This window comes from Sipha flava, unplaced genomic scaffold (genome assembly GCF_003268045.1).
Source record: "Sipha flava isolate LNK unplaced genomic scaffold, YSA_version1 333_pilon_pilon, whole genome shotgun sequence".
Lineage (NCBI taxonomy): Eukaryota > Metazoa > Arthropoda > Insecta > Hemiptera > Aphididae > Sipha > Sipha flava.
Genome location: NW_020273024.1, coordinates 65,264 through 89,242, shown reverse-complemented (window position 1 = coordinate 89,242; position 23,979 = coordinate 65,264). Strand labels below are relative to the sequence as shown.

The 23,979-nt window shown below is 28.0% G+C and overlaps 1 protein-coding gene across 2 annotated transcripts in view; it reads right to left on the bottom strand.

Annotated features, from left to right (window-relative positions):
• LOC112687137 overlaps positions 1-23,979 on the bottom strand; it is a 141,401-nt gene that overhangs the window by 74,192 nt on the left and 43,230 nt on the right. For both annotated transcript variants that reach the window (XM_025559696.1, XM_025559695.1), the window contains exon 3: positions 5,575-5,716. In XM_025559696.1, coding sequence (XP_025415481.1) covers positions 5,575-5,716 — 142 coding nt within the window. The remainder of the gene's footprint in view (positions 1-5,574; positions 5,717-23,979) is intronic.

The following is a 23,979-nucleotide window of genomic DNA, read 5'->3' as shown; positions in this document are numbered from 1 at the left end:
TATGCTAAAATAGCTATTTAAACAATGTAAGAAATAAGTTTTCTTTATTTTTGAAATAAACGGTTTACTCGTAGGTATTTTAATGTTATTTAAACAATAAGTTTTAAATTGTTTTGAAAACAAAAATTAAAATTAAACTTAGAACAGTTTTAATTAATTACATTTTTTTTAAGATGAATATGATATTGAATATAATTATTGAATTTATTTTATATTGGTATCAGCTTCAGGTAAAAATAGGATAAATTATTTGATCATATATTTACCACCACACAATTTGTCACAATGACAAATAGATTTTTATTCTATATTGACTAAGACTGTTTCACTAACTTTAATGTGGTTTCAATCTTTTTTTATTTCGTAAATTAGATCGATTTTCCCAAGCTTCACTAAATGATGAAAACCTCAACCTAGTGTTCTGGAATAATCGATATAAAAAACTGCTCGGGATTACTATACATTTTGGTTGTATAGATTTTTTTTCTCATTAATTGTTAATTTAATAAAAATAAATTTTACAGCTTAACGCATGGTGAATCGTGAAAATTACCAAGTAAATTGCCGGAAAAAGTGCATTCACTAACAATGAACAAGAGTAAAAAAAAAAAAAATACAATAATAATCTTCAAATGTTCTTAAATGAATTTTATTTACGGTATAGTTTTAAAGAAAAATAAAATTAAAACTATTTATTATTATTATTACCCAATAGAAATAACTATATTTTATCGAATTAATTTGCAAATATGATATATTTTTACAAAAATTGTAAACCTAACTATTAAACTGTGTAATTTTAAAGAAAAACCATTCATTTATATCATTAACACAGAATGTATGTACATTTAACTGGTACAGATTCCATAATGTATAATTATTGAGTACATAACAATAAAATAAACAATTAAATATTAATCAAAGAATATTGTCTTGGAAACGGGATATCAACTAAATGCATACTAAGCATTCTAATTAAAAATATATGTAACTTTATATTAAAGAAACAACAGCTCCTTCATCCTTATCGCCCAGTAAGGTAGCGGAAAATTTTCTGTCAAGGTTGAAAAGGAGTTGAACCATAAAGAGTGGATGATAATTTTCATGGTGTTTTACTAAGAACGGTTAGAATATTAAATTCCTGTATAGGGGTAAGGAATTCTTGGATTAACTAAGGGAAGTATAAGGAAGTGGTAAGTTGTGCAAGACCTTTTGACGAAATATGGCTTAAACATTAGTTAATTTATCCCAAGCTCATCCCATCGAATTGTGCACAACGGAATTAATTTTCCTACTGATTTCTGGGATTTATCTGCAACTTATGATGTAAACATAAAACTTTTTTTCCTATTAAAATTGTTTTGCTGAGAAAATACATATTATTTAGTACTTACCTTAAATACTTAATATGTATTCTAAAGATGGTCTAGTTAAAACGCTGAGGTAAAAATAATACCAGGTTGGTAGTAGGATTTAAATTTGCATATATTTGGTTAAATTCTAATGAATAACCATTTTTAGATTAAAAATATTTAATAATACCATTACCAACCCAAATATCATAATATATATATTTATTATATAACATTATATAGCTATACTAAATAAAGCATTGGTTGTGAACTTTTATTAACTTTGATTTTTACTCTACATTCATATTTTGAAGTATTCTTTCGAAAATACAAAGTATATATGAAAAAAAAAATTGCAAAAACATACTATACAAAAACTTATAACATTTTGTAGTATACTAGCAGTATAATTTTTATTTGATTTATCAAATACTTAAAAATAATAAGCTTTTAAAAAAAAAACACTGTATATCCTAGTGAAAGTGAAGTAAAGTTACATTCTAATATAATAAAAGTTAAAAACTAGTTGATTATAATTTACTAGTTACAATGTTTCTTTGATATTAGTCAACTTCAAGTATCCGTAGTTATATGAAAACGTGCTTTATGAAGAAAAATGTTGAAAAGAGTTATTTTATATTAAAACACGTTGTCTTTTAAAAGCCACACATAAATGATTCAAAAAGTTAATTAATTGACATTTTTCCGACGTCAAATAAATATTTATAGTATCTTAACTTTATTTTGAGTGTTACAATAATATAAGGTAGTTCTTAATAAAACCAATTATTTTGAATTATTTGATTCACAAATAATTAAATAGTTGTTGTTCAACTAATTATGACTTGATTGATTATATTTAAATGTTATAATATAAAATTAATTTTAGTAACATCAAAACATAATAAGGAAGTATACCTAATATAAGTCTTAAATGGTAGAATTAATTTAAATATTTCGTTACAGAAAATGAAAAGAATATCAATATTTAAAGAGAAATATAATAAATTAATTACATAAGTACATGGTATAATATTTCATTGACAAATAATTTTATTACTGATATTAATGTGTTATAAATTGTGGATGGTTTTTTAGTGACTAATACACTCGATGATACATCGTACCTAAGACAACAATCGAAAAAACTCAGTCTTTAAACTTGTAACATGTATTGAAATATATACTCCAATTTTTAGGTTATAAAATAATCCATTATCGACACTTTTTCCACGTTGCAATAACATTTTCTACCATGTGCAAATGAACTTAACGGCGAAACCTTTGAAGTTTTTTTCACTTCAGAAATGACCTTCCATTAATGGCATTTCTGTACACTCGTAAGCTTTACCATGTTTTTCGATCTAGGGGTGTACTTTACGAGAAGTGGTGAAGAGGGTTTAATAACCTTCAGCATATAATATATATATATATATATATATATTATACGGTCACCGACAGTCTGTTTCACGCGTAGAGTTAATAAAAACATTACGCGTGAAACAGAAAAAATAAATAAATATATATGTATATATATTTATTAGGTACACAAATATAATAAATATATATATATTTATTGACCTTCGACTGGATTAATAATAAATTAAAAGTTTTGAATCAGTTTATATTTAAAAAAAAAAATTATTATTGTGAATTCAATTATAGATCTTTGAAAAAACTTTGCTATTACAATTCACTGCATTTTAAATAATTGAGAACGTAACAGACTAAAACTATTTAAATAATAAAAATATATCAAGTTATTTAGAAGCTAAATTAATGTTCTTAATACATTAAAGTTAAATATTTAATGAAATTCAACATCAAAGATGTACATAAATTTCAACAATGAAATATGTTTTTAAATAAAGTTTGTTTAAATTTTTTTATTTTTCATTGTAGATTCAAGTATCAAATCAACCAATGTAAAAAAAATATATTAATTGAAACTATTAATGTCTAAACAAACTTCAAGAAAGAAAAAGTAGTCATGTATTATCATGCAGCGATTACATCTTGATGAAGATATTTTTATACAAAGAAAATATAACTAATATTAAACAAGAAGATAGAAAATAGAGAAATATAACAAAAAAAAAGACGCTGAGCTCATAGACTTATATGACTTTTTAATGAGAATGGTAATTATGAAGATAAAAATAGCACAGAGGTATAGTGGAGTTCAAATTTTGTAATAAATAATATAGTATAAAGAGCTATATGAATTATTTAAATCAATTATAATTTTAATAATAACAATATTTGTATAAATTTTTCATTCGTATATATAAATTGTATAAACGCATTCTTAACAAATTATAGTGATGTATGGAACAATACACAAATCGTTATTTAATACAACACAATAAAGTACCCGGAACAGGCCATTGTTGCAAATACGATGTGATGGTTGAGAAAACAATGTAAACAGTAATGGTATTTTCATGCATTTTGTTTTATTAGGTCTCTAATATTTTTTATCGTTAAACCAGCATACTAAAAATTGTTAGTGACCTCTTTATCCCGTAATTAAACATGTGGTCAGTTAGTACAAAAAATTAATAATCATTTCACTTTTAATAATAAAAATACCGTCATTTTTATAATTTTCATATTCAACACAACCAGACTTCCGCCGAGTAAGAGGCACTCATCGACGATGCAATACAAATTACCCAAAGGGAAAGAATGGCCCAACGTTTAAACGTATTTGTCGTACTATTCCCCGAAGTATTACATAGATTGGAATTGTAAAAGAAGTAACCGATACAAAAGAGGACTTCAGTATATGACGATGACAACGGGAGTATTACAATACAATTGTACAAAATATAGTGCAAATGAAAAAAAAATACGAGAGGTACGCTAATAATATAATAATTTAACCAGTCACCGTTATGACTATTGCCCTCTCCCCTCCAAGCGTAAGTAATATGCAATAATCATGACGTGTTTGGTTTCACCTACCTAACATTATATTGGTATAGGTATTATTGTACGAAACAAAAATGTGCGAATCAAGCCCTATGTAGTTAGAACGTTGGATATTTATATTAATTTAAATATTAAAATTCAGAATTACGAGCTTAAAACAATAGTTTTGCCGTCCACTTTTATTCGACCTGTCATGTGCACTGCTCTATTTCCCATCCGCCCCAGTTCACTTTTGTTCTCGTCACTCTTTTTCCTTCAACCACCCGGTAATTTATTCCAATTGTATGAGTCGTTTTTTTTCCCTGTGCACACGTACACTGAATATTATAAAACCACATGCGGACGTTATATGATGATTAATAGTTGGGTAGCCAAGCTACATTGAGTAATACCGAAACGAATACACTACACACCAACTCACAACGCATACATGCACACATAAACACATACGTAGACACATGCATATAATATATTTGTATTATAGGTAGCAAAATTCCGGTCAATTGGGTTATCAACAGGAAGTAGACGATGAATTCTGCGGATCTGATGTATAGGAAATCGGGTCCGTTCGGCCTAAGATCTTTCATTCTATATTTTTTTCTACAAAATATTATTATGAGTTCGTATATTTCATTTGTATTGACAAAAGTAAAAAAATATTGGATTTTCAAAAATAAAAGTAAAATAAATAGTTATTTGATTATTTCATAAAAACATTTTCAATAAACGCTAAAAATATTTTATTTTTAAATTTAAACTAATTAGTAATTAGTAATTTTTCAATTATTGAATATAGAAATAATAATCGTAAATAATGAAATAGCTTTATAAAGTACTAATTGTATAGCATTATGTATGCACTTAAAAGTAAAACGAATATTTGTTAAAAATTTTCTTACAAATATAATTAGGTATAATATACTTGTCATTCGATCTAATTAGTTTCTACTAATTGAATCACATAATTATTTGTTATAAGTTAATGAAGATTTTAACGAACTTGAGGACGTTTACATACACATTAATTATTGATTAAGCACAAACATTTCTTAAATAGGATTAATTCCACAATACTTATTTTATACATTAAAACGGACATAATGACAAACAAAATAGCATGATCAATAAATCTCCATCTTTTAAATCGTCTATATAAAGGTGCCAACACCTCACCAAATTAGCTTGTATAAAATAGGTGTGCTTTGTTCACGAGCGTAAGCGTTTACTGTAATAAAACAATCTTACAGCTGCCAATCACATGTACTGTTAATAGTAAATGCATCGTTACCTGTCTTCGATTAGAAACTTGTCGCTGACGTTTTGCACGCACTCTCCTTTAGTCGTAATACTAGTCGAATTTATGTTGATGTAATGGTTCACGCCAGATTGGAACCATCGACCGGACCATTGGTCAGGAAATTGGCATTCACCTAAAAAGAAAATACATGGTTGAAAAATTTACTTATATTACTTAATTGTTTAATGTAAAATCGATTTTTTTTTTTTTTTTACAATTAATAAACTATCTGTATCAATAGCTAGAAAAAATAAGAATATGTGATAAAAGCTACAATTGTCTGGTCATGAAATGTTGTTAAAAGAAGTAATCCATTGATGACACTTTCTATATATATTTTTTTAATATTAAATATGTACATCGATTTGAATAGTTTGACGAATTAAACAAAACGTTTTACTTCAAAGTAGGTTACGTTTTATTTTTACTCACAATCAAAAATTTCATGAAATATTTTGAAAAACATCAGTTTGTAAATAAATTTAAACACAAGTATTTATGTAAATATAATATTATAAATCTGTGTATATGAAAAAAAAAAAAATTTCACTTTAAATTATTCTATACTCGGGTATGATATTTTGTATTTTTGATTTTCTAAATACACACAGATCCGAACAAAAATCATATACCTAATAATACTGTTAATACTTAATTAGTGTCCATGGTAATTATGTTTTTAATGATTATAGATGCATGATAGATAGGTATGATAGATACATGATACAACTATTTACGTTACAATTATTAGTGCACCTATGTATAATATAATAAATGTAACTTGATTAATTATAAAATAAAATGCATGCCAGTTGGTATTTTTAAACTGATTGTCATTATTTTTATGATACTTCGCAGAAACATTATCAGCGTGGATAATATTCTTGAACTTTTATAGGCAGGAGTTATTAGTGTCCTGAATTACAAATCCTTCACATATAGTACACGATGAATGTTTTTGGCAACGTTTTTTTTTTCCAAATCTCTCTCTCTCTCTCTCTCTCTCATTCACTCAGAACACACGACGTCTCGATATAAGTAGTAATACATAATAATCCTCCGGATTAAAAACTCATACGCGCATACGGTGGGTAAAACTTAGATACACAAAACTGCACACACGCGTGCAAGTGTATGAAGTGAATAAAAAAATCCCTCTTGTACGCACCACTATACGAAAAGTACAAGTACTGTTCATAAACACCAAGGCTCGGTGGCAGTCGATGGAGAGGGGGCTAAGGGGGTGCGTATGAGTACACATACGTACACGCAGTTTTAATACTCAAGCGAAAACGCATTCCTATTAAACTTTAAGCTTTTCAGGTCCAACTTTGTGTATGCGTTCGTGTGTATAATACACAAAACACTACGCGTTTATAAACACACATAAGCTACTCGTAGAAGCCCACGGCGGGCGGGGTGACGAGCAAGGTGAGGCGGGAGATCGTGTCGGCGGCGCGGCCATCTCTCTCGCCGCTACCCCGTCGCTGCAGACCGAAGACAGAACGCACGCGCCGGGTCGAGGGGAAGTCGTGCGGGAGGGTGAAGGGGGTGACCACCGATATTAATTTCTGTACTACGGGCCACCGACCGGGCTGTCAAGAGGAGTGATGGAGATCAATATTGCCGAGTTATAAATAATACCAGACGAAACTTAACCTCCCCCTTTTCCCCCGAACCCTCATCGTAGCGTCGTTCTCACACCATATATACATAATATTACGTGTGTATAAATATGGTATATACATATCCCCGCGGGCACACCTCCTACGAACCCGTACATACCTCCTGTGTATATCATTCGTATATCCATACACATATTCATTGTATATTGTATAATATATGAAACTCGCAACAAACGTGTAATAATATCACCACCACATACTGCAGTACCGAACATCCCGCAGGTGATGAATGTCAACCGTCCCGTCTTGGATGTTTTATTTTAGTGTGCTTTCTTTTTTTTTAATAAAACAGGTACAATTTATTTTGCAGATATAATATAATATTATACATATGTGTGTGCGGATTGATAGACGAGGTGTTATACACGAGGAGGAGGGCGGAAACTTCATCAAAAACCGCACGTTGACATACTGTGTTTTATTAGTAATCACTATCGGTAAATGTATAATGTAATTGCTTAGTATTGAAAACGTAACGAGCAGAGGTCACCTGTGCAACAAAGATCGCGTACATATACACGAACATCAATAATATATTATTCTAACATACGTGGATTCGAATAGATATATACATTTATTACATAAATTAATTGGACACGCGGTGATTGGAAACGTTTTGACATTTCAATAGAGTAAATAGCTAACGTTTTAATCAAGTTAAGTAATGATTAATTGAATACAATGTTCACACTTCGAAAACTACAAGACCATAATAATGATAAGTGCATTGATAAATCAAGTACCTATAATAAATAAATCGATTGAATTATATTAAATGCAATTTATCAAAATATTTATATACGTTATTTTTATTTTCTTGCAGTTAAATATATTAATCAATGATAACCAGGTGAACAGTGTGAACAGTCTACAAATCCGATCAAAATAATTAAATAAATTAAACCATAACTAAATAAATAATATGAAAATAATAGTAAATTCTACAATATATCGGCGAAGGGTAAATAAGCTGAACGTTTTACAATTATTTCAGTACATGAAACTAAATTCAGTGCGAATCGTAATTAGTAAACGACAACATAGTGGAAAACGGAGAAACCACGTTCCAGGCGACCATGGCCTGCGGTAGCTATACACATCACACAGTCACCTTCTGTCGAAAGGTTGTCGAGCTACGTCCCCAAACATATCATCGCCAACGTAGTCATCTGTCCTGTTTCCCACGGGAGCAAATATTTGCTCACCGATTTCCAAAAGGGATCACGACCCTCGACCCTCCTTAGTCTCGTCTCGCCTATAATATTTCGTCTGTACCGCTGTCTACCATATATTTCTGCACACAGGTCGACGATTTTAAATAAACAATGGGCAAAACGATCCTAATATATTTTCGCGATTATAATCCTATTGCATATAATATATATACATGATGGTATCGCGGAATATACCATAGTCCGTAGCACAAAGCTCTTCAAAAACAATGCTAATTGAAAACCGGCTAGTTTCTCAATGTCCTTTTATTCTGTTTCATGACCTAACACAGTATAAGGTCTAACGACCACCATTTTGTTGCAGGCCCAACGGTATCTAAGTGCACACTTGTATCTTAAGAAACCATCGAAATACTTTTATTACTACGTAGGATACATGCATTGAAGATTTGTGTATTTTAGAGTTGTTATATAATAAAGTTAAAAACTATAGCTTAGGTATAAAAATAACCAGCCAGCAAGGTGAAATGCGGTTAATTAAATGAAATAGGTTACAAGTATGTAATTAACACCAGAAAATTAAAAAATGTTAAAATATAGAATTATTGATTTATTCCTATATTTGACAATTATTATCACTTTACCCCATATTTTATGCTCATTATTCCGTGTATTTACACGTTTTTATGTGTTTCCTTTACAATATTCAAACTTCACATACAAATTGAAAAGTTGGCATTTTATTGAATTAAAGATACATGGAAAATATATAATTATAGACGCATAAAATGGATGGGTAAATCAAAATAATATTTTGTGCACGATTTTGTGTAAAAAAAAATTAATTTCAATTGTAGTTAGTAGTTATCATCAATTACGAAACAGAAACGGTAAACATACATTTTCCTTGTGGTCAAAATAATATGTTTCGTTTGTTTCTTTATTATATTATTTAAATTCAATTAGCAATATAAAAAACCCAGTAATATAGTTTAATTTTATGAAGGTTTAAAGAACAATTTTTTTCGAACTGATTATGCTTTATTTTTAAACTATGATTATTTTACATAAAATAATATTTATTTCGTTGTTATTTTGCAGTATAATTATTGTTTAATGCAAAACAAGACTTTTTATTTGATCAAATAATGATCAACAGAAATCACAAGTAGCAGTTAAATCAGATTACACGTGCCTTCGAATCTAAATACTTTATTTAACCGGTGTGCCTACCTACAAGTCCACCTATAACTGCTTGTTAAAAATTATGAAAACTAATAGATGAAGTGAAGACAGGAATTAGGTTAAAATATCGTTTTCACAGTTTTAATATTGTGAAAGTGTTTTATTTTTTGTTTAACGACTATTGTTAATTTATTGATTATTATTATTATTATTTTTTAAACTCCAATGTTGAATTTATAGTCAGATATGTTTTACTTATATGACGAAACAATTTATTATAATAAAAAATATGCAAATATTATGAGATATAGAATATCAAAAATTAAACAAAAAATACTCCTCGACATATTTTTGAAAACTACTTCACTTAGTACTTATTTTTCAACGCAAATAATGAATTTTAAAATTTTATAATTTATCTTTTAGTGATATAGAACGTAATTTATAATTTAATATTTTTAAATTTATATTTTTAAAAATCCAAATAATAATCGAGTATGACACAATACATACTAGAATTTAGATAAAAAAGTCAGCAATTTTGATAAATGGAATAATAGAGAATACGACAGAACTGGAGGGATCGAGAGTTGATAAGTAAATTGGTATCGATTGTATAGTAACCAAGGGACTCAAAATGGGTAAATAAGTATATTCTGTTGAGAGAAAAAAGAGAGTATTTAAAAATTGTGTATTCCTTAATAATTTAATAAATAGAATTTATAACATAAAGCCATGATTATTAATTTATTCTTTATAAATAATTTAGATAAGATTTTACTTTAAAAATACTATAAAATGTTGATTACTAAAAATTGATTTTATCTACTGATTAAAAGTTAAAAAAACCAGTTAATTTATAAATTTTTTTTAATTAATATAAATAAATTACTATTAAATTATCTATTTAAATTAAAATGAAATAAGTGAAAAATGAAAATATATCTTACTGTAATTTAATATTTAATTTGCTAGTAAGTGCCAATTAAACTTTATATATATAAATATATAATATTGATAAATTATAATATACACAAGACGATATGTAAATATTCAAAAATTGTATATAAACAAAAAACTTCTGAATTAATTGATAAGTTTGTTTTTATATTTTTTTACCTTTTCTTACAATACACGGTGTTTTAAAAGTCTTCATTCGATTACGAACTGATATAGTCCGACAACGGTTAATCGCAGGTTAATGACCATTGTTTTAATGGAAATATTAGATAACTAAGTTTATTTTAAGTTATCTAGTTGATAAATTTGGCACCGTAATGGTTAGTGAACTAGGAACCGTTAGTTTGTTTCGTTATGATGACTACGCAACAGAAGGCTTACGTTTCAATAAGTGCGAGTCGGTATTAACCGTTCAACGTGTTTTTTGAAGAACTTAGGGAACTAAAGCTTCTACTGCTCAAAGCATTCGACGTTGGCACTAAACGTTCCAATAAAGTGGTTGTCTGTGTGCACAGAAACGCTCAGGTCGACTTCATACCTCTGACGAAAACATCGAGCATGTTCGACAAAGTTTCGTTCGAAGTTCATCCCTGGCCACCACGTTCCCCTGACCTCACAGTGTGTGATTTTTTTTATCGGGCAACATAAAAGATAAAGTGTATGTACCACCATTACCTACAAACTTGGAAGAACTTAAAATCAGAATCAAAGATGCTGTAATTTCGCGACACCAGATATGATCAGCAACGTTTATGAAGAAATTGATTACCGTATAGATGTGTGTCGGGCCACCGGTGAGGGTCATATTAAACATTTGTAACCAAAGTAAATAAAACTTGACTCTTTTAAGAATATATTTTACTTTATTTCAACCTTATATCTTCATTTTTAATATAAATATAAATTTTTGAAATTGGATGAAGACTTTTGATACACCGTGTATTTTACGTTTGTAATAAGCCAATTTTCCATTTATTTTAAGTTAATTGTCAAATATTTTTTCGTACAAATAAAATAAAACTAGATAGCTAATTTTTATAATATATAAATTACAATAAATATGATTTTTAAAAAAATAAGTTTTTTTTAGGATCTCATACGAAAATTAACGTGGTACTACATTAGTGAATGATATATTAAACAATCATTCAATACCAATATGTCTTGTTTCAAATAATTCTGGGATATGTCAATTCGTAACTGAACAAATTCCCTAAAGAATATTTTCTAATTTTGGTATTTTTTTCTTTCTATCCCGCGTAAAACTACTAGCACTCGGCACAAATTATATCGGAAGATGACGACGACCAAGGTCGATAACTCTTCCCTCCCGTTTTCCATCAGAGCGTATATTTCCCCTGAGGACGTCACTTCCTCAGCTTCGGTGACTCTAATTACGTTAGATATCCGAACTCCTGTCGCTCGTACCCCTTCCGCGAGCCCGAGTATAATTCATTAATCACAAACCGGCCAAGTGGGTAACACGTGTTCCTAGCCCAACCCCATCTTTTCCATACCCTACACACGGGTCGCTTTTCATTATACACGTTATGTAAAGTGACAGGTTTGAGACTCCTTCCCCTATCGGCAACCGAAGTTCCGTTGACCAATCTGGTATGATTTATCGCAAGTTTAACCTTCTATTCTGTTTTCATTGACCCTTAGTATCTACAACGCTTTTGTATTGCTGTCAATAATATTCCAAAACATTGAAACTGCAAAATGAGCAAGGATCAAAAATTAAACTTGAATCAAAACACAAATAATATTATAATATGCAGATTTATATAAAAATTTATTTTTTAATTAAATGTAATAAAAATAAAAATTATATGAATAAAAAGCTAGGAGTATAAATTTTCAAACAGAATCTGTTTTTAGAATTTACATTTAATGTTATTAAATGTTTTCAAATTATTTCTGAATAAATTTAATATATTGTAGATATTGTAGTTAGTTGGTATTATGAATCAAGTATATTGGTGTGTTGTATACTGAAATAAAATATATTTATCTTTGTACTGTAATATAATATTAATGAATAATATTAATAAGTATACATATAAGTTTATTTAGATTACCTAGTAGCTGGGTAAGAAAATAGCTTTAAATATTATTAAATACTTTGTTTTGATATAAGCAAATTGAGGTTAGAAAAATATATTTGACAATTATTTTTATTTAATTTTAATTTTATTTGATATTAAAGAAAGATAACTTAACCATACTGAATAGAGGCCCAGTTTAAAATAAGAATGTAATTGATAACGAAAACGAAAAGAAAGTTTTAGAAACTTAAAATTATAAAAATAAATGTACACTTATCAAACTGTATCAATTTATAAAAATAAACCTACAACATTTTAGTTATTTTATAGGTATCATCTGAAATTAGGTAGTTATAAAAAAAAAAATGTTATACATTAATAAATTAATGATTATAATACACATTTATTTTTAAATTAAAATCAATTAAAAAGTCGAGAGGATCCAGAATTCATTAATTGTTTTGAGACGAGAATAACCAGCCCATTTTACAAGATGCAAAAAAATATTCATTCAAACATAAATTATTATACTGTGACAATCGTAAACGGCGCGTGGAAACAAGGTTGCTCGGGAGACATCTCCATTATTGACTTTCATGTAATTTTGAAAAAAAAAAAAAGTAGAAATACCAACAACGACACTGACGAGTTTCGCTGTCGTCGACAAACGTTCTTCTCGCCCCCTAGTTAATTAAATTGTGAAATATAGTGTATAACGGTGACATGGCGCATATATTCAATGGTAGACGTTTGTTTTGACACAAATTTTTCACTTAATTAATAGACGTTAGAGGTTTATTTTCGTTCGTATTCTCCTTATGGCCGACACATGAAGCGCTTGCGTGCGTGTTCCCAAAAGGATATACGGGACGGTATAGTATGAAAAACAATAACTCGACATGCTTCTCCTATATACATACTGCACACATCGAAATCACGTACGTTTTTGGAAGGATAAAGCGTATGGGTGCAAACGGGCGGGAGGATCCAACAGTATAACGGTGTATGTATACATATATACGTTGAATTCTAGAAAGAAAGGATGAGAAATTTTTGAATTTGTGTACATGTATGTGTTGGGGTAAGGGGTGGTAGCCAACGACGACGACGGTGGAAGTTGTTTTTTCCTCTCCACATCCTTTATTCCCTCGGGACAAAGGACGCGCTAGCGCGCATTCCGGACGCAATTTAATTGGGATTAGAGAACCGCCGTGTCGCTATTGCTGTTGTTGTTGCTGCTGCTGTTGTGGCGGCAGAATTTAATTCGCAATACAATCCTGCGTAAGCTTTCGAATGTTTGCGATACGGAGTAAAGAGATTTTTACCGGAAAAATATGACGAAAATATAAAAATAAAATATTTGTAAGTAATCTAAAAGCATTTGAAGAACGAAGGATATACGAATTTGTAATAAATTGGCTATATATTATGTAGATAATATTGATATATATATATATTTATACCTTTCTTATTTTCGTACATATTCTACATTATCGATTTGATAATATAGTAGATAGAAGTGACATTAAATATATTTAAAAATTATTGATGCCTACAGCTATTTTTTTTATACATCAACTGCCTATACCTAAGCTTGAATTCATTAAATTATAAACTTAGATCTCATAATTATTCAACAACACAAATGTGTAAATTATAAAAAAAATGTGAAAAATAAATTAGGCTTAAAAATATACTTGGTCTAATTGAAAATATAACTTATATATATAACACATATCTTGCTGAACTGCTCAGCTTCGCACCGTATAGTTCTGGCCGGAATATAGTTTTTAATAGATTATTTACCTAACACTATTAAAACCTAGTATGGTGTAACTGTTGGTTATAAAACAAAATAAAATTTCTAATAAATCGGCTTTAGCGTTTCCGGCTAGACGATTTCTTTCATATTAAACACTTAGTTTTTATCTCTTTTACTCCCTTAAGAGTTACATTTTCGAAAATCTTTTAATGCACATTTTAAGTGTAAGTGGAATGAGGAATGACTAAGTCAAATTGCAAGTTCATACGATCTGTCGTTTTTGACAATCAACGAGTATATATATATATAATTATATATCAGTAGATTAAAGAACATAATACATGTTATTTCACAATGTATTATATAATATCTATAGTTATATATATAAAAATAAATGTAAATTTTATCACTAGGGTTCGGGATATTTTAGGGAGATTATTGGTTGACAATAAACTTATTCCGTAAGGAAAGATTAAACGCGCTTGCAAAAATACGGATATTGAGTCGATGTGTTTATATAGACTATTGTGTGAGTGTATTATGTGCATAAAAGATTATAGCTAGAGAACAGAGAAGATTTATAAGATTTCGAGAAAAGTATTAAATATATTTACAACAAATAATAGTAATATTCTTTTAAAAAGGTATTGAAAAAACATTTTTCTTTGAAAGTTTATATGATTTGAAGAGATACAATGCCAAAATATTCTTATAATGTTAACAAATGATCGTTTATGAAAATAGCAACCTTAATTTCATAAAACATAAAAAAAAAAAAAAAATTAAAATAACAGTTAATTACATTCGTGTTTATTAGTTTGTGATTTATAAATATTAAATAATACCATTTCATATTGTAATTTTTTGTTTTCATTTTATTTTTTGTTAATTTATGTATTGTATATTTACTTATGTTACCTTAAACGTTATTTTGTCTATTGTTCAAAGGTCTTATTATATAGTAAAATAAATAAATTAAACTACTCGTATCTATAAAAGGCCTGCATTACGATTGCGCAATTTTTCTTTTTTTGACTCGACTAATTACACCACGATTGCGCAAAAAATTTGTAACACGATTGCGCCCCAATCCCTTTTTACCTGATAAAAACAAAACACCATTGCGTAGCAAATAATATGTATAAATACACTGTATTATAGTTTATGTATAATATAAAATAATGTATACAATACATACTTTCTACATATAATTTTCATATACATGCTCTCAAATTCATAACCTATTAATTCACAATTTTTCTTCCCAATTATTACAGGCTTAGGATTGTCAATTAATTATCATCGTTGGCTTGGTTAAAAATTGTTTTTTTTTCTAAATTATATGTATGCTAAATGTATATACTGACATGGTCAATAGTCGATATATTTTTTATTAAAAATTGTTTTTTTTTTCTTAACTGATAGTCATTAGTCGATATTATTCTTATAACTATCATTAGCTCAATTAACTTTTCATTTCGATTTGAAAAAGTGCATTTTGCGAATTAATAGTTTTAGTGCATATTTATTCAAATAATAGAAAGTATGTATTGTATTAATTATTTTGTTGTACATAAATTATTATACATAGTATATACACATAATTTAGTGCGCAATTGTATTATAATTTTATCAGGTAAAAAGGAAGAATTGCGCAATGATGATGCACAGCTATAAAAGGCCAATATAAAACTTAAAAATTTATGTAAGAATACAATTATTACAATTAATAGGTATATAGTCAATGTTAAAAAAATTTAAATTTAAAATCAAAATTACATTTTTATATACATATTTTAGTTTTAATTTACAATTTTATTTACACAAATAACATATTCAATTCGTAAAATAAATGATTGGGCAAAAAACCATAAAACAAGTTACTGTGACTTAAATAAATTTAAAAATAATTATTTTAAGTATATATTCAAATATATTTTTATAAAGGGAGTAGGTTTTTGTCATTGTAACAGGACACGCTGTCAAAACAAAAGAGGCTCTCATTATTTCCACATAATAGAAATGCTAATTCTGAACATAAACTCGGGAAATAAATAAATTAAACTCCAAGTTTGATGGCGGTAACAGCGGTGTCAATATAAATAATGTATAATGGTGCAGAAGATAATGCGGGGTAAGAGACAAGAGAAAAAGGGTTAAAACAAGAGTACATTTTTTTTCAAACCATTTGTTTAGCTTTTGAAAAAAAAGGTGGAACATGGGTTTTTTGTTGGGGGATATAATGTAATAGACAGACAAACAGACGTATCCAACCACAATAATACATAAATATATATTTCTATAAGTTTATATAAAAACGAAACTTACATTTTTAATAACGATTAGAAGAATTAAAAAAATATTTTGGTCCATGAAAGTCAATGCGTTTTTCAACGTGTCGACAAAATTATTGTCATATAATATATATAATAAATTATATTTATAAAAAATAGCTTGGAAAATAGTGACAAGACAATTTAAATGTATTTATTTACCTTCCAAAATATTGGTTAGAAATAACTTTGAAAATATATATTGCTTAAGTAGACAATAAAAATATATTTATTTATGGTAACTACGACGGTGATTAAATTTTGATCGAGTGATTGCGATGGTTATTTTTGTATATTTACGGGCCTTTTTATGTTCGAATACATAAGACATTCTGTCGATATGTATTTAACTGTTATCTGAGTGCCGCAATTTGGACACAGTAGGAGGTTCTTTTATTCATTAAGCAGCCGTAGAAAATTTGGGCGTAATCTATACTTCAAATCGATTGGGTTGGAAAAGCCATAGATTTATATTTTGTTTTATTCCGTATAATTTTGTTTGTGAAAAATTCTAGCTCTCCCCTTCTGATAGCCAAAAATGTTAATAAGTAGTATTAGATCTTGTTTCATTATAATCTGAACTGTATTTGCCAAAATATTTGCTGTGGAATCTTTTGCTACATGATCTGTTATTTTATTTCCGATTATATTTGAATAACCAGGTATCCAACATAATTGAATACTATTTATTTTTTCTTTTGCAAATTGTAGTAAGTTTTTTACTTGCACATAAATGGTAATGGCATAATATGGGTTTTCAATAATATTAATCGTACTTTTGGTACATTGATTAATTGTATGACTAAATTGCATATGCGGTGAAGATTGAACGTACTATGAGAAGTTTTTACATGTGTTTTACATTGTTCTAAATTACCGATGCGGTTACTTCTGCTAGACTTTTTGAAGCATCCGTGTTATTGTATATAATTTGAAGGTATATTTGCTTATATGTATTGTTATTAGTGGAATATTTTTTAAATTCTGTTGGATTCATTATAGTGTTGATGCAATGAATCCAGGGAGGAATTGCAGGGAGTCTCGAAGAAAAATTATCCGAAGCCTTTAAAATGTATTTTAATTTATGTTCAACTATATATTTCATACAAAATACGTAGTATATTTGTGAATTACAAGTAAATATATTACATCGTTTGTATATGTTATATCATACATAATTTGTATCCCAATTGTTTTTTGATTTGTTTTTCGATAACTTTGTTTTTGAATATTTTTAAATAATTCAAAAATAAAATAATTAACAATTAATGATTAAATATAACTTTATTACTGACTACTGGTTGAAATAACTCAAAGAAGAAGATAATTCAAAAAATGTCTTCGCGATGTCTGTTTTACATCTGAATGTCGGTCGATTAAACGTGACATGCAAATTAAATAGAGCTGACTGTACCAGAACCAAAAATGCAAATCGAGTTATTTCCTGCATAGTTATCACGGTGTTTTGGTGCTTCAGTATATAGGACCGGGTGATTTGGGAGTGGAGAGGTGCGAAAGGGGAATTTGTAATTGTGTTGGGACTAGGGTTTTGTCCCCGTTGAAAGAAAGGAGGTAAAAAAAGTCCGGAGCATCATTGAACGATTGCGACGATGATGACCCAGCAATGAAAAATGATTCACGGGGGTTGTACAGACAACATAGATAGGGAAAGATCCAGAGGCCGGTATTTGTCTGACAGGTGGACCTTTTTCAGGAATTTTAGGTAATAATTGCTTAATTTAAAAACGTCAGTCACCACAATGAAAAATAACCCAACGAAGAACAAGAAACTATATAACTGTAGAATTTTTACATACTTAAATTTACCTTGTATTTTTATTAAATTGTAGAATATTTAACTATTGGTTTAATTTGCTTATCAAAACATACAAAAAAAATGTAAAAAAATTAAATATAGGTTAGGTATTGGCAAATGATGCAATTAATAAATTGAAGCTATTAATAACATACTATTAACAATACAATTTTTATAATGATAAAAAAATGTAAAACTTAATTATTAAATTAATCTTATTTTATGATAAATAATCATAGATATAGACTTTATTTAATGCTGTAAAGGTTATTTAAAACATGATTGCAACACTTAAAGTGATTTCTTAAACTATTATTTTCATTAAGCTGCTAATATTTTAAGTTGAACCAATTAGATTTGAGAAATTCAAATTTCAATTATTATTTTTAAATAAGAGCGATGCAGTATATATATATATATATATATTAATTTAAATGTTAAAAAAAATAAAATTACATTTGAGTTACTATTTTCTATTTATAATAATAATGCTTTCAATTTACCACAAGTGTGTAATAAATATAATTTAAAATTTAAAATTTACGGTTAAATATAAATAGTTTATCCACAGATATATATTATATTTATAGATATCTAAATGTTTTGTACTATATTAATCACGTACAGTTATAATAATATAACTATAAATTGAACTTAATGAAAAATAAAATACTATTATTAGTTAAAGATGATTAATCAAAATTTAAATAACATATTCTCATATCATCTCCACAGCAAAGATTCGTAAACCTTATTGATTTGAACCACTGTTTTTAGCGTTTTAATGGAAATCTGATAGATGAATATCAAACAGATTGGCGGGACATTCACTGAGAAAAAGAGGGAGAGAAAGAGAAGGTGGTAAAAATGAGTAGAACAAGTTTGGTCCAAGCAAATTATTGATCAGATCTGCTACATTACACTGTACCAGAATAGCAGCATCAACAACAGTACGGTAACCAACAAAACGGTATAAAATGGTACGACATACTTAGGTAATAATACAATACAAACACGAACAGTACTACAGAAATAGCTTGCGAGTCGTGCACACATGGTTTCCGCTTCGTTATTGGTGGGCTTGGACCATTCTTTATTACCTACTATTATTATATCTATTATTAATAGTATTACTGTTATTATACACCTGATCATAGCTTAATTTTTAATTAAAAAATATTAATAAAAATAACGAATAAATTGAAACCCCAAGGAATAAGAACGAGAGATATGCGAGACAAACCCCCTACTTAGGAACGATAGGAATTCCAACATGCGTATGATATTGTTGCAGAAGAATGCCGGTAAAATGTCAACGCATACAAGATACAAGGGTTACCTTGCAATATCTTGAGCATATAGGACTTGAATAAAAAAATTCCTACCTGTATTTACCGTTGCAAACTACACTGATAGAAGAGGAAAGAAATAAAAAACTATTTACTTTTTTAAGTTTTTAATTTTAATATCTTTGTGCATATTCAATATTATTTTATTTAACATTTTTTTTAATTTAAAAGTAACTAAATCACTAAAAATTGATGAGCAGTGCAATCTTAAAAATTAGGGGGACTAAAATTATATTTTTTTGGATATTCAAAAAAATATTTTTACTCCTAACTATCACATTTTTTTTTTAAAGATACTAAACATAGATAACCTTATCAGTTACTAGGCAATAATATGTTAAATACATTACAATAATTATATAACAAAAAGTAAAAAATTTTATAAAAGACAGGATGAGTATATTTATACCATATTTAAACTGGATATGAAAACTAGTAAAAAAAAATATATATTTTGCGTAGGTATCTATAATAAATTTAAAATAAAGTATTGAGTACTCGATACCTGTAAATTACATTACTATCTATTGATAACAAATTTAATTTCGTCATTTTAAGATTTATACCAACTATAAAATAATAAATTAATGATGATAAAATAATGAAATTTATAAAAAATCAAAAATACTTTCAAAAATTTAAGAATAGTTTCTAATAATTTTTTTGATAATGATCAAAGTAAATTACAATAGTTTGAAAGGAATTAACCTAATCAGTTTTTACTATTTCAGCTACTAATTCAGCTTTCAACATTTTTTTTTTTTTTTGTAAAATATAAAATCAAATATTGTGTTAAGAAATATTTATTCATTAACTTAATAATTGATTTTTTTTTCTTTTTGCATTTTAAACAGTTTTAGTTCGTAAAATTAACTAAATATGTAATTAATTAATAGGTAAATTCAGTAAATCTATGAAATATTTATTGTATTTATTAAGTACAAGAAATACATCAATACGAGTTCTAGTATTTGCATATTAAACACAGAATAATTTTTTTACAAATAATTTTAGTAAACATTTACAGTATGCAATAAAAAAATATTTTAAGAAATATAACCCAGTGTATCTATTTACGAAGACTTACAAAGAATGTATTTTTTCTATACACACGTATTTACTGAATTTTTACCTTATACATAATATAATAATATTCTATTTTATAATATACTTAGAATATTATATTATAAGTAGCAGTGATGTAGTTGGATACACAGTTGCGGAGAAATAAGAATGGCAACATGAAATTTCCCTTTCAAATTATTAGGAATTTTTGAGGAAGCTAACGTGATGGTGGACTACATGGAGTCGTGCGCTCGGTCGCGATTTCATTTGTCGGAGTTCTGAATTCTAACGATTTTCTGAAGACAAAACATGTTTTGATTTTGTCGAGATTTGATGTTAGAGTAAAGAGGGGGAATAAAATAATACGCAATAACGAAATTCACGTCGTTTATTTTTATGCACCCTCGTGTGATATGTATACCACAAATCATTATTATACACGCGTACGTCTGACCTATAAAACACATAATATACCTGGTAAATATTATTTTTATGCAAGTAGATATATTATAATACCGTATGCTCAATGTATATATATACAAATTATATGATGAACACGTGTTATATCGACACAGTTTCATTCCTGCGAGTGTATCGCTTGCACGCGCGAAAAAAATACGAAAAAAAAAAATGATTGCTAAAAATAATAATAAACAGAGGGCAGTGGCGTGAGAGTTTCGCGCGACCGCCGTGAGCCGAGTTCGTGACGATGCGACTGCTAAACGAATTAACAAGTATAACACTATCGGACAAGTTTGCCGCCAGTGCTAGTTTTCCACCATCACCATTGCACACCCTTCAGGACCGATGCCCCACCGCCTCGTACTACACCAACGGCGGGCGGCGGTTGACCCGTCCAACAGCACCACCCCGCACGCAGCACATCCATCTCAGCCGACGGCTCACCCACCACCCCCGTACCGCCAGGGTTGCCATGGCGACCGATACTGTTGTACACATCAATATTCTTTCCTGCTGCCGCCACACGGCGCTTCACGGGAGTGCGGCGTTCCGACGACGACGACGACGACGCCACGCCACGCCGCAGCCGAGAAACGCTGTGTCCCCCTCTACTTCACTACTGGCTCCGGAATAATGCATAAATTAGTAGTGACTTGTACACACACGTAACTATGCTCAAAACTTTTCTATTCATTGGGCAAAAAGGAATAAAAATCCAAAAATTATACTCATTTGTATTGGAAATTTAACCTTATTTGTTTTTCAGTTGTCAATTTACATTTTTAAAATATTTATTTTTTTTTATTTAATTTATTTAAAATGCTTGGTGTACTTGAGAATTTCAACATGAGTATCCGTTGAACATTTATTAATATAAACATCAGGTTTAAATACTTCTTTCTCTTGGTTTCATTCACACATTATAATAACTATAAACACGGCTCGATTATTTGAGCAAACACTACGTGTACTTACTTCTGGATTTAATACAACTAATTACCATTAGTTTGAATATACAAAGTTGTAGAGTAATTATTTGACTTATAATTTCATTTTCAGAAAAAATATTTAGACAGTAATAATGTTCATAGGTTAATTATATTAGACACCTACATAGGTAGTTATAACTAGTGAATTTGGGTTTGGTGTTCATTAATAAAACTCCAAATTATATAGATCTATGTCTTTTATAACTAATGAAGGATGATATTGTAATGATATTAATTCAAGTACCTAAACTCATTAATAATCGGTGATCATTGAATCATAAAGAACTCTTAAACAAATTTTTTTTTTAATATATACAAAATATTACCATCACGACAATACAATGTATGAAATCGTTAAATAGGGGTTATTTAAAAGTTCACAATTGCACTATTTCTTTTTTTTTTATATATATACTTAAAACATATATTTTTCTAAACCCATTTTTTGAGAAATAATATTGCAAACGATTCACCCACTAAAATTTTTATAAAAATTATGCACAAATTATTTAAGATAAATTATTTTCGATTTTCTTAAAAATATATAAAAGAAAAATTTTAAAAATGGAATTTTTTGATACAAGCTGAAAATATGTGTGAGCATAATAAATATTTAAGAATGTTTGAAAAACTCTTTGAAGTCATTAGCCCAACTAAAGACAACATACAAAAAATCATCACATTTCTACAACTTACTCATATGTAGAACTGAATCTAAGAAAACCATTTCATTTTGTATAAAGTATTATATATTTTTTATGATTATATTTAAGCTAATATTTATTTTTTCGTAAGCAAATAACCTATTAGTTGATTCTGAACTAAGATTAAAAATATAAATGAATTAATTAATAATTCATTTAAAAAATATATACTTTTATTAACAAAAATTAAATTCATACATCACTTGAATTATTTTATCACATTCACTACACTCAAAAATATCTTATTAAACAAATTTAAAAAAACACTGAGTCATACAAAGCATCAATCTATATATGCGAATTGATAATTACAATAAGAATGTAATTATGAAAATAGATTTTTTGATAATTAAAGATTTTAACTATTAATTATTAAATCATGAAATGTATAGTCTATATTTAGCTACAAAAAAAAAAAAAAAACACCTTAATAACACTATATAATATAGAAGTGTTCAAATTAGATTACTACCTATGTTAAGTTTCTTGTAACCGTGGCAACAGATTAAGAATCTTTGAAAACTTTTACTGGCGTGAAGAACCAAATTAATGAAAGTGCAAACTCGTGTTTTTACAAAAAGCGTCGTCATATGTAGTTTTTTATTTTTTATTGTTTCAGATATTTTAGTGTTATATTTATACATTGAATACCTTCTGATTATTGTACTTAAACATCGATATTTGTCAAAACACTTAATAAGTAGTTATTTTTAGTTAGAATTGTATTTAAATCAAATTGTTGTTAAATAACTAAAATCATATTTATAAGATGTAAAATGCAATACACAAGTCTTTAATCCACAATTTACTCGAACTAAATTTAAGTTAGAAAAATAGTAGCTCAGTATGATTACAATTTTAAAGTG